This window comes from Microtus ochrogaster, chromosome X (genome assembly GCF_000317375.1).
Source record: "Microtus ochrogaster isolate Prairie Vole_2 chromosome X, MicOch1.0, whole genome shotgun sequence".
In the NCBI taxonomy this organism is placed as follows: Eukaryota; Metazoa; Chordata; class Mammalia; order Rodentia; family Cricetidae; genus Microtus; species Microtus ochrogaster.
Genome location: NC_022026.1, coordinates 61251492 through 61265317, shown reverse-complemented (window position 1 = coordinate 61265317; position 13826 = coordinate 61251492). Strand labels below are relative to the sequence as shown.

The window sequence follows — 13826 nt, the reverse complement described above, 5'->3', positions numbered from 1 at the left end:
CTGTGTCTACTAAATCTATATCCAGTGATCAGATATGGTAAAGCATCATTCCTTTCTCTTGCATTCACTTTGCTCATCCACTAAAGTGACTATTCCAGGTTTACTGTTATTTTTCTAAAATGTCACCTTTAGAGTATGAGTTTTAAAAGAATAACTTTTTCATATGCTGATACATACCTAGCAATGAATGAACAAAATGTTAAATATCTCACATCTTTGAACAGAATGAGAAATAACCTAATAACCATATGCAAGTCCCCATTAACCACTTCATTAGTACAAAAATATAGCCTGTGCTGATGAGGGAGGGGGACTTGATCGGGGGAGGGGGAGGGAAATGGGAGGCAGTGGCGGGGAGGAGGCAGAAATCTTAAATAAATAAATAAATAAATAAACAAATAAATAAACAAATAAATAAATTTTTAAAAAAGGAAAAAAAGATGTAAAAAAAACCCCAAAAATATAGCCTGCTAAATTCTGTAACATCCTCTTGCTTTGCTACCTTTGTGCCTACTTGTCATTACACATTCTCTGATCCATTCCCAAATATCTCCCAATGTCTTATCCCAGCACTTTCCCACACATTTAATTCATGTTATCCTTACAGACTGTGTGTTGGGGAATATTATTTTCAGGTATGTGACTTTTGTTTATGCTGAATTGATTAACTGTGAAACTGTGATTCTTTGCTTGTCTAAAATACCTGATGGTTCTAATAAAGAGCTGAACAGCCAATAGTGAGGCAGTAGCAAGGATAGGCAGGGCTGGCAGGCAGAGAGTATAAATAGGAGTAATCTGGGAAGAAGAAGAACAAGAAGAGGAGGACATCAGGGGCCAGCCACCCAGCTATACAGCAAGCCATGGAGAAAGAAGCAAAGAAAGGTATGCATAAAGGGAGAAAGATAAAAGCCCAGAGGCAAAAGTGGTCGGGATAATTTAAGAAAAGATGTCTAAAAACAAGTCAAGCTAAGGCCACGCATTCATAACTAAGAATAAGCCTCCATGTGTGATTTATTTGGAGACTGGGTGGTGGCTCCCTCAAAAGCCAAAAGAATAAAACACCACACAATGACTGTGTTTTCTTTCTCTTCTGCCTTTAACTGGGGAAGCTTTTGAAGTTCCACTCAGATTCTAAGTTCCTAAGTGGTTCCTGGCTTTCCCACTTCTGACCCCTCAAGCATCCAGTACCACTGATGATATCTGCATTGTGTGATGGAGGAAGGTCATTGGTTAAAAAAAAATAAAGAAACTGCTTGGCTCGCCCTCATAGGTTAAAACATAGGTGGGAGGAGTAAACAGAACAGAATGCTGGGAGGAAGAGGAAGTGAGCTCAGACTTGACAGCTCTCCTCTCGGGAGCAGACGCCTCAAAGAGATGCCATGCTGCCCGCTCCTGGGCAGACACACGTGATGAAGCTCTGACCCAGGATGGACGTATGCTAGAATCTCCCCGGTAAGCCACCTCGTAGGCTACACTAGAAATGGGCTAGTCCTGGTGTGAGAGTTAGCTGAGAAGAGGCTAGATAGAAATGGGCCAAGCAGTGTTTAAATGAATACAATTTGTGTGTTGTTATTTCGGGGCATAAGCTAGCCAAGCGGCTGGGGTGCTGGGGACACAGCCTCGAAGCTTCTATTACAACAATTGTGTAACAAGTATTATATACCACCTCCAATTCTTCCTTCCTTTCTTCATATCTCATTGCTTCTACAATAGTTATTGAATAGTCACTATGCATTAAACACACATCTTTACTTTCTTCTGCTCTTAAATTCCTTTTCAAAATTGTTTATTTTTGTGTGTTTGCTGTATGCATGGAGACACGTCTGTGTGTACATGCTTGTGTGTGTGTGTGTGTGTGTGTGTGTGTGTGTGTGTGTGTGTAGAGCAGATGTCATACCTAAGATCTATTCCATTCTACCTTTTTTCAGAGAGCATGACTCTCTGAACCTGGAACTCACTGAATTGGTAAGAATAGCCGGCCAGCAAGGTTCAGCAATCTTTTTGTCTCTACCTTCCCAGTGCTAGGATTACAGATGTGTACCACCATGCCTGGCTTCTTACATGGTTCATGGGGAATCCTTATTCAGGTCTTTGTGCTTGTGAAAAAGCACTTTACTGTGCCATTTTAAATTCTAGATTGTTCCATTCATTTCTAATTCCTGCCGCAATGTGTACCCTCCTAGGGTATCAAACTTAGCAAAATGAAATACAAGATGCACAATTAAATATGAATTGCAGAAAAACAATGAATAATTTTTTTAGTGTAAGTATATCCCATGTATTATTTGGGATGTAGTTATACTAAAAATTTCATTTCTTACCTAAAATTCAAACTTAACTGCTCAGATCACATTTCATCTGGTAACCTTGCTGCTGCCCCCTCTACTTTATGGGATAAAATGCTTAGATATAGAATGTAGCTGATACAAATGCATGGCATACAAATGAGGAATTTAGTTTGCAAACACATTTGCTTCATTCAAGTAAATTACTATTTTTAAAAAGTATAACAATACTACCCAGTTGAGGAACCAAAAGAAGCAGTTAATATGGATCATTGTTCTTAATCAAGGCTGCACTAACAACCACATACAAGCCAGTTGTTAACTGAAGGTCTGCAGTATCAAAAAATACGAGTCCCTAACTGAGACTGACTGGTCTGGAACATGCCAGAATCATGTTTCTAATCATTATCTTTTTCTTTAGCACAGATTAGTTTGGACATGATGGTACTGGACTGACAATTTTTCTGTCGGATGAGTAGGGTTAAGTTTCTGAGTTTACCTGACATTTCTGGCCTGATGTAAAAATGTTTTAACTACATTCCAGCACAGAGGCAACGAATTCTATAAACATAACATATATAACCCCAAAGAGAGCTGTGTCTTGACAAGAAATTCAAGCAAGTTTTAAACTGTGACAATGAATTATTTGACTCATAACACACACAAATCTCTTTGCCAACAAGAGCTCATATATTACAATACATTATTCTGAATAGAAGCTTCAGGTAAACTGATTACATCTTTTTGAATAACCCTAATGGATGCCTCTTTTTGTCTCCAGCTTATCCCAAGTGCCTTGCACTCTATAAAAAAATAGTAGAAGCAACTAAAGTGGTATGTATTGGGGCATTATAATTTATCCTGTTGCACTGATTACTGAACTATAAGGTCCACATAGAATAAGTGCATCTGGCCTCTCAGTAAATTAGAAAAATATCAAAACAATTTAAAGCAAACAGGAACACAATCAGTGCATAATACCTAACCTTGACCCCAAGCCTCTTCTTCCCTAGGCCCCACAGGTGCCTGAGAGGCAGTAGCAGGCAATTGAAGACACAAAGACTAGCTGCTCTAAACCATTAACTTATCAAGTCCACCTTCTTTTCCTAGATTACTTAAGAAAGCCCGAAGAAGTCGTGTAAATGGGTTTTCAAATTATTGACTATCTGAGAAGACCTTCCTTAATGACAATCATAATAAATATTTCAAGAGAAATGGGTCTCTCTATAAACAGAACCTCATGGCAGAGTGGTTATTTGTGCTTGCTTTCGACAGGATTTGTTACAGTCCACCAGGTTTCTCCACTCTGTTGACTAACTCAATGTGTATTACTGTGTATGCTGTCCACAACCCCTGAGCTGCATCTTTGCCAACAAAATGTCTTAGCCACTTCAGCTTTTACCTCTCTAGTATTGTGATTACAGACAACACGCAGTCCATTTGATGCTGAGGCTCAAGCTCAGGGCTCTGTGCATGCTAGATAAGCCAATCAGAAATTCTTATTTTTTTTCAGAGACATTAAAATAGTCTTTTGCTCAGGGTTTCTTTCCCAATGTTTTTTATAAACAAAAAAGGCTCCCTCCTCCTCACATAAAAATAATTTTCAAGTGAATCATAACTCGTCATAAAAACTACTTTTGTGAGTTTTGAAATTAAGAAAAATATACTTTTCTAAAATCCTTGTAAAGGTTGCATTTGACAATTTGTGGACACGTTCATGAAGTAAAAGCATACTAGACAAGGGCCACTAAAGTTCAAGAATATTAAATTTTCATCTAAAACTAATAACAGGGTAGAGAGATGGCTCAGTAGGTAAAAATCTTGTCATGCAAGCTTGAGGACCCAGGCTCCAATCCTTAGCAACCATAATCAAAGCAAACCAAAAGAAAAGAAAACTGGGCATGGTAGCACATGTCTAGACTCCAGAGCTATAGAGGCGATGACAGAAAGATCCTTGGTGCTTGCTGGCCAGAAAACCAAGATGAATAAGTGAGTTCCAGGTTCAATGAGAGATCCGATATCAAAAAAAAATAAAGTAGCCAGTCATGGTGTCATACATCTTTAAACCCAAGGCTCGGGAAACAGAGACAAGTGGACATTCATAAGTTCAAGACCACCTTGATCTATATACCAACTTCCAGTCCATACCTACAGATACATAATTAGACTCTGTTTCAAAAAAGATAATAAAAATGAGGAAAGTGTTCAAAGAAGAATCTGAAGTTGATCTGTGGCCTCCCTCCACAAACAAACATGCCTGCACACATGCACAAGTAATAATAAAAATCAAACAATTCAAGCAAATAATTCAAGCAAGTCTGGGGTATCTTGGAACCTCTAGTCCCCCATTTGTGCAAGCTGGATATAACAGTAGGATAGGTAATCTAAAAGTAAACAAAGTTTGGTTAGGGAATACAAGAGTAAGGAAAAGCCTAGAACAAAGAATATTTTAGGAGTCAGAGATAGCTCAGTAGTTAAGAGCACTTTGTGCTATTGTAGAGAACACAAATTCACTTCACAGCTCCCACATGGCAACTCACATCTATCTGTAATTCCAATTCCAGAGTATCCAATGCCTTCTTTGGGCTATACAGCTCCAAACATACATGTAGTACACAGGCAAACACTCATACAAATAAAAATAAATTTTTTTTCATCTTTTATTTATTTATTTATTAAAGGTTTCAAATGTATTTTTTGCTAACGTGTAGTAATAGGAGCAGTGGGGCTGCGTCCCCAGCACCCCGGCTGTCTGCTAGCTTATGCCCCGAAATAACAACACGCAAATTGTATTCATTTAAACACTGCTTGGCCCACTAGCACTAGCCTCTTATAGGCTAATTCTCATATTTTCCTAACCCATTTCTAATAATCTGCATCGCTTACCGGGAAGATTCTAGCCTACGTCCATCCTGGGTCGGAGCTTCATCGTGTGTGCCCCAGAGAGCAGAGCTATCGCATCTCGCATCTGCCCGGGAGAGAGGAGCATGGCGTCTCTGTCTGAGGCGTCTTGCCTCACTTCCTCTTCCTCCCAGCATTCTGTTCTGTTTACTCCACCCACCTATGTTCTAAGCTATGAGGCCAAGCAGTTTGTTTATTACTTAACCAATGAAATCAACAGATTGATATATGACACTCCCACATCACTAAAGCAATACTGTCCACATACTAACTGAATATACTAAAGTAACACATGATCACAAAAATGAAAAGTTGTAATTTTCCCTTTATGTTCAATATTTCAAACATTCCTAATATATATTTGCAGATTGTTTTGTTGTTATTGTTTGTTTTTTATTTGCTTGCTTGTTTGTTTATCTGAGACAAAGTCTCTCAACAGAGTCCTGGTTGTCCTATGGCTAACTACATAGACCAGGCCGGCTTTAAACTCACAGAGATCCTCCTACCTCTGTCTTTTGAGGGCTACAATTAAAAATATACATCACTATACCTTGCTGATTTAAAAAAAAATCTTTACATGTGAAAATAATTCTTTCCAAGTGTCTAAAATTGCTTGTCCCTTCACAAAATAAAATGTCACATTTTTACCCTTAAAGTCTGTGAAAACCTTTTTCAAAACTTCTATTTATTTATTTATTTATTTATTTTGAGGCAGGATTTCTCTATGTAACAACTCTGGCTGTCCTGAAACTAGCTCTGTAGACTAGGTTGGCCTCAAACTCACAGAGATCCACCTGCCTTTGCATCCTGGGTGATAGGACTAAAGGCCTGTACTGCCACTGCCTGACCCTTTTTATTTTTAATGTATCTTTATATTTCTTAAAAGATTTACTGGACAATCATTGATACTGGCCAGAGAACAGATAGAATAGGAACTGAGATGCAGAGTAATGGGGCTGCTCACCCTCACAAAAGGAAACAGGCTGATTCTGGTTATAATCTGGGTGCCTGATTCCCAGTCCAGGTTTCTAGTCTTGGTTTTGTTTTTTTCCTACAAGGTTCTAACTGACTGGCGAGTATCATCATATAGATGTCTCAACAGTCCTTTGAAGGTGTAATGCCTCCCAACTCATCACAGCAACAGACTTCATCTTGTTCTATTCTCTGGTCTTGGGCTTTCAAAGATAGGTATTCAACAAATACTTTTTGGCAGTGCCAACTGGCTCCAAATTCATCATCCCATATACCAGACACAATAAAGCTACACAATCAGGAAGAAAAAAATTCCTTGATTTTTTCATAAGTCCTTGATTGCACCCCAATTTCCTCTTTAAATTCATCATGATGAATCACTACGCAGGCACTAGGCATAAATAAGTACCAAGTAAGCAAAAATCTTATTCAACATGGGCAGAAATTATAAGACATAGCAATAAGAAAGTAGTAAGTACAAAATGTATGTGTTAAATATAGAAAGGAAGAATGAAAAGACTAAAACAACAAACTTTCAGTAAATAGTAAATATATGTGGCACCTGGGCTCTAAATATTCATGTACACTAAATATATACGTCAGTAAATATTCATGAGTACTAAATATTCATAAGACTTTAATTCGATCACTCATTCATTGGTGACATCAATTTTGGCCCCAAGTGCACCCTGCCCAAGAAACACAAACAAAACCTATTACTATTCAATAGGACTGCTGGTGAGCTCCAGCTGTGGCCGAGCATCCTCATCTCCATACTCATCAATCTGTGTAAGTGTGAACCTTTGGCCCAATCTTTTCCTGTCTGTAATTCTCCTTGTTTTACCCTCAATATTGCTCTCTAAGCCACACTGCCTTCTAGCAAAGCTTATAAAGTGGGGTATGGAGGTGCTGTCTATCTCAGGACTCAGGTCGACTGTTCTTGCCTTCAATTTAGACTGGGTTCAACATGTCTTTCCCCCTATTACTCACTGTATTTTCCCCAATGTCTGGCTGGCTGGCTAGTTGGTTTGATTTTACAGTGCTGGAGCTAGAACTCAGGGCCTTGCATGTGCTGAGCAAGGGCTTTATAACTAACCTACATTCCCAGCCCTCACTACACATTTTAAATTAATGTATTATATGATTCACTCATTTGAATTTGGTCCATGAGCCTTCTCTTTGTTGGTCTATGGGAAAGTCTGTCTACACACTTCTTGGAGTCCAGCACTACTCCAAGGTATTCTCTAAGCTGCCACATAAAGAACACATCATGAATGAAATCGAAATTATAGACAAGGAGTCCATGGTAGGCGACTGTCCCATTCCTATAATCAAACAATGAGAACAGCATAAGTTTGAATAACAACAAAGAGAAAAGACATGGGTATGTGTTTTGCTGAAAATCAAGAACAGGATAGTAGGGTAAATGTGAAGAAGTAGGGAAAAGAAAATGATACAGTATAGTCAGAGAGGAAAGTTTCAAAGTCTGAAATATTTCAGGTGACAATACTCCAAAAAACAACACACACACACACACACACACACACACACACATACACACACATTATTGCAGTTAAAAATCATGGCTCCTTAGAGAATAAGGGACCCTAGAAAGTCATTTACATCAACACCAAACACTCAAATCCCCTTCTATATTCCTACTGTACTATTAGTGAAAAGCAACATCTAAATGCATTCAGTTAGATATCAAAGACACTTATCAAGGACACTTGAGTCTTCCTATAACAGGCATCCTTTTATACTGCTCTATCTTACACATGAAAAATTGTCAGTCCTGTTCTCATCATGATTGCTATCCCTTGATGGCATCCAGAATTCAGTCTCACTCCAGAATAAGAAGCACAGCACAAAATGAAATGTCACCTCCTTTGATCTTTAGTATCAGCTTCTCTGTGGCTACAAGGTTAACTCTCATTTACAACAGAAGTGGAATACAGATAAAGACTACAGGCATGTACAGAGTGAAGGAACAGGGTTCTGTTGAGATACTATGGTGGTTAATCTTGTTGATTTGATTGGACTCAGAAACACGAGAAAACTAGAAAAACATACCATGGTTACAACTGTGAGGGCATTTCCAGAATGATTACATTAGGACAGTGCTGATCTAACAAAGCGGATAACTGAGACTATAATGAAGGAATTAATACATTAATGGATTCAAAACTTGAATAGATCATTTTGAAGGGTGTAGAACTGTAGCAAGTGGGTTCTAATTGAAGCAAGTGGATCACTGGCATATCATTGACAGTTTTATCTTGTCCTGGCCTCTGATATTTTTCTACTCTGCTTGCTGATCATCATAATGTCAGCTGCTCCACTGCGCTCCGTACCCCTCAATGATGAGCTGAAACAATGAACAAAATAGATAGCTCCTCCTTTAAGGTTTTTTTTTTTATCAGAAATTGGTCACAGCAATGTTAAAACTAACAACCACAATAAAACAAATATCAAGGTCATGATAATTACCATAAATAGTGTTAGTTAGCAGTAGATAAGAAAAGCTAGAATGACACAAATAACAGGCAGAAAATTCAAGAAAAATAAATAATAGCACCCCGAAATTTGCAGGGAAGAAACACTTTCTTTTCTCCCAATAAAAAAAGAAGCAATAGCATCCTGGATAATGTAGTGAAGTGATGCACTGGTGCCAAAGAAACTAAAAGATTTGAAGATATGGTCACAAACACATGAGAGTTTTCTATATTAGAGACTATAGGCAGAGGAGAAAAATGGCCTATATTGAGTTATAAGTAAGAAATAAGCTAAGTCACTATCACAAACTACAGGCTAATGTCATGTTAATATTCATGGCTTTGCATAACTAAGATGCCCAAGTATTAGTATGGGGCCTTTCAAAAAGCTAAAGACAAACAATATATAAAGGCATGAGTTAGAAGCAAAAGAGCCATAATGTTGTTTTGAATAAATACCTTGAGGCAGTCCGCTATTTATCACTTCTGGTTCATTTACTTGAATGGTGTCATCTTCAAGGTAGAAATAGATTTTAAAGTATCTTATTCTATACTTTTCTTGCCTTTTATCAGGCACTTCATCTTCCAAATAGGCATCAAAAGATAATACCTGTTGGAATCATAATTAGAAACTGTGAAAAATATTAGCAAACTTAAAATCAATAAATCTATGCCCTGTACAATCTTTGTTGAAGAAAAAAGTTGGGTTTTCCCAAGACATTCTATATATCAGCTATGAGAACAGATATATAATCTAGGTAATAGTATATGAAGATAATTTGACTTTTACCACCTTCTGGTTACAACAAAGAAACTACAATAAAGTAATAAGTCTAACTTTCAGTTCTACAATAAGTAAACTTTGGCTTATCTTTGGAATCTCAAAAAGGGACTCAAAATGTGTATCAGAGGCACAAAATACTTTTTCTTTCAACGATGAACAAAAATGCATTTATTTTCCCATAAAAATAGCACAAAGCTACCTTGGTTACAGGGGTAAAATTATCCTCAGTCTTACTGATTGCTTTCCTTCACATAGCTCAAAAATGTAGATATGGAATCCTTCTAAAAGCATGGATACTCTACCTGCTATTTCTTCAGGAAGCTAAATAATCTAGCTCTGAGCTGGCAATGTGGGTGGAGAAAGGAGTGGATTCTAAAGTGGTTAAGGTAAAACCAAAAACAGTAAAAAACTGAACAAAAATCAGGACATGACCGATTCAAGGTATGGCTGAGGAAAAGGTTTTTATTGTAGATAATGAGAGAGAAAGAGAGATAGAGAGAATACAGCCAGAGGCCTCTGGAAAAGTCCACAGCAGGAAGAGAAAGTAGTACAGTAGACATGGCCAGTAGACTGTACCAGGCCATGAGAGGGGAAAGATGGGGGAGTGAGAGAGCAAGAGGAGAGAGAGGACAGAGAGCCAAAAGAAACCAGAGGACAGAGAGATCTTGTGGCTGTAATGGCTGTTAAATAGGAATCAGAAGGTGGGGGAAGGGAAGCAAAGCTCAGGGCCTGGAGATGGGGGGCAGCAGTGAGAAGCCATGAGAGCAGCCAGTACTCTGTAAGAGGTGTGTGTGATGTTGAGAAAGTCTTTGGCCAGCATGCATTTTGTATGCTATTAGGTACTACTGGCCATGTCTACTGTACTACTTTCTCTTCCTGCTGTGGACTTTTCCAGAGGCCTCTGGCTGTGCTCTCTCTATTAGCCATTTCCCCCGAGTTTCTTTGGAACCTGACAAAAATATTCTAGAAAAATTCCTTAACCACTTTGGAAAACCATTTCCCAACAAGAAAAATAAATCCTTCCTATCCCAACACATATTTAAGTAAGTGCTTCTTCTGGAAAACCACTTTATTCTTTTTTTTTTTTAATTTTATTATTCAATTAAGGATCTCCGCCTCCCCCCCCCCCGCCACCGCCTCCCATCTCCCTCCCCCTTCCCCGATCCCCACTTTAATAGTTACTCTTTTGTGCCTTGTGGCATGAATTGCATATATCTTTAACCTTTCAAATAACTCTCAACAGGATGAGCTGCTCATATAGAAGGAGACAGAAATTGAGAACAATTGGTGGAACAATATTTCTATGATTTTAAGCTTAATGTGATCCAGACTCATTGAAAGTTCCCTTTAAATATTTCCTTTGTCTCTTGCATTTAATTGGCCTTGTTGTTTATGTAGTATATATGCACACATGTGCAACCGCACTTGACTGTATTCTCGAGGACAGAGAATGACATCTGACGTCCTGCTTTATCATTCTCTACCATCTTCCCTTGAGGGTCTTGCACTGAACCTGGAATTAGGCTGACAGCCAATAAGCCTCAGTGATTCTCCTGTCTCCACTTCCAAAGAGCACTGAGGTAACGGTCACAAGTGTGGCCACATGCAGCTTTTAATGTGGGTGCTGGAGATTCAAAATCTGCGTGTGCCCACATTTGTGTCTGTAAGCCCAGTGTTACTTCTTTAAATTAAGTGTGTGCTTCTGATAGACATGATTTAACATTATGTTTTAGTAAGAGTATGAGTATATATATATATATATATATATATCATTATATACACACATATATATATACTTTATTAGTATGTACCTGAAGATAAGTATGTGCACCATATGCATATTAGCCTACCAAGGTCAGAAAAGTGCATTGGATCCCCAGAAACTGGAATAACAGGTGTTTGTGAACCACCATGTCAGTACTGGGAACTAAACCAAGATCTTTTGCAAGAACAGTAAGTGCTTTTAACCACTGAGTCACCTCTCCAGCCTACAACTCTGTATTTTAATAAGGGTAACTGAATGCTCCTACTGGATAAACTGATGTGCATTTTGTCCATTTTGAATAATCACAGCATTAAATCATATACTCAATTAACATTTTCAATTTTAATTATAAAAACCAAAGAAGGGGCTGGCCTTGGTGGTCAATTATTGTTCAAGTATGAGGTGAGTGAAAAGACACCTAAAAGATAAAAAGTGATATCAAAGCCAGTGAGGTTCAGCAGATGAAAGTACTTGTCCACAAGCCTGAGGATCTGAGTTCAATTCCTAGAATGCTGTGTGATAATACTTCTGTATGCTGTGAATATATATTACTCTCATTGGTTTATAATAAAGCTTATTTGGCCAATAGTAAGGCAGAATAAGGCAGGAAGGAAAGCAAAACTGAAAATATAGAGAGGAAGAAGAGCAGACTCAGGGGAGATGCAAGCCAGCTGCCAGAGAAACGAGACATGCTAGAGGACAGGTGGCCACAAGCCATGTGGCAAACTGTAGATTAATTAAAATAGGTTAATATAAGTTGTAAGATCTAGTTAGTGATAAGCCTGAGCTACAGGCTGAGCATTTTGTAATTAATATAAGCTCTTGTGTGATTATTTGGAACTGGGCAATTGGGACAGAAAAGCTCTGCCTCCTTTTACACTGGAACCCATGGTAAAAAGAAAAAAAAAGCCAGATGCAGTGGCTCAGGTTTGTAATTATAACACCCATGACCAAACAGGAAGCAGAAACAGTAGTGACAAAAACAAGAGTCTTTTCCTCAAAAATAAAATAGAAGCAGAGAACACACTCCAAAATTGTCCTCTTACCTCTAAATACGTGCCATTGCACGTGTACCATACTCACACTCCATCTAGACTAAAGAAGTAAATAGAAAAATAAGTGATTTCAAAGACAAATGAACTCCATCTATCAGTGAATTCAGGAAAGGGGATTTAAAACCTGTTAAAAATGAAAATTTATAGAAACAACTGTGAATCTGGTCCGGTTACTAATGCCTATAATCCTGGTACTTGGGAGGCTAAGCAAAAGGATTGCCACCAGTTCATAGCAATAGTGAGTTCCATGTAAACCTAAGCTACAAAATGAGAGCCTGTCTCAGATAAAATATAGTGGGGGTGATGATATAAGGTTTATCATAATTTGTAAGTTAAACAGAGAAGAGACTAAATTAAATCCAGAGGATATAATTCCTTGAAATTTTCTATTGTGTGTGTATACATGTGTATGAATGAACATACATATCATTCGGTCAAAATACATTTTGAAAGAACCAGTTCTTGTCTTATACCATGTGGGTCCTGGGGATCAAACTTAGGTCTGTAGGTGTGATAGCAAATGCTTCCACCCACTCAGAAATTTTGCTATTCCTCCCTTTTTAAAATGCAATTTTCTTGAAAGCAGAATGTGAGATGTCATTTGGTAGAATGTGTGATATTCAGTTTACCACATGCCTCCATGTAGTATTTACCACATGAAGTTACCTGCCTGACCACTATGGCATTTGAAGAATTTTGACCACAGAGATTAGAGAATATGAAATCATCTCTAGAAGACAGGTATATGAGGAAAAATTGATTTGGAAGGGAAAAAATTTAATGTTTATATTTCTGAATTCAGGGCCATATTATAATTAAAGTTGAGAAATACAAAGCAGTCCAAAGTACATTTTGATGAGTAAACTTATTATAATTTAACACACAGTACAAATTTATCTTTGAATGGAAAAGTTAAACTTATTTTCATGTCAAATGAGTTATTTGCTTTTGAAGAGACAAGACTATAGCCATTTTAAACCCAGGCCAACCCATCTTTGTCAGAGAGTCTAACCTAGCAGGCACCCTACTGGGTGTCCCATCCCATGTACCTATCAATTCAGAGAAAAACCACAATAAGCCTCAAAACTGCCTGGCTTCCCAGATACTTGAGAACAGCCAATTAGAAGCTAGACAAACAAGTTTTGTTTGTTTGTTTTGTACAGTTATCGGGTGGTTTTGTGGAAACTTACAAAAATCCCCTCTTGATTTAGAGCCAACTATCCCCCTGCCCAATCCAGTAACACCAAGGCATGTAACTCCCTGCTTTCTGTTTTCCCTTTAAAGATCCCCTGCACTGTGAGCTCTGAGCCTTTCTCCCTGACCTGCTCCATTGGTGCAGTGCATGGGACAAAGTCCCTGCTTGCAAGCCTGTAGAACAATAAAGAAACCTTGTGTAATTGCACTGGAGGTCAGATCTGGTGGTCTTGCTGGGGGGGGGGGTCTCACCACTCAGACATAACATTTTGGGGGCTTGTTCAGGATTTCTGGATTCCCCATGACCCCCTGCCCCAAAAGTTTCAGACAGACTGGTGAGTTCCCATTTCCCTCTCTCTCTCTCTCTCTCTCTCT

At 38.3% G+C, this 13826-nt stretch overlaps 1 protein-coding gene across 1 annotated transcript in view; it reads right to left on the bottom strand.

Moving 5' to 3' along the window:
* Efhc2 (EF-hand domain containing 2) overlaps positions 1 to 13826 on the bottom strand; it is a 162179-nt gene that overhangs the window by 107530 nt on the left and 40823 nt on the right. The window contains exon 3 of the mRNA XM_005358947.3: positions 9113 to 9263. Within this exon, the coding sequence (XP_005359004.1) occupies positions 9113 to 9263 (151 nt within the window). The remainder of the gene's footprint in view (positions 1 to 9112; positions 9264 to 13826) is intronic.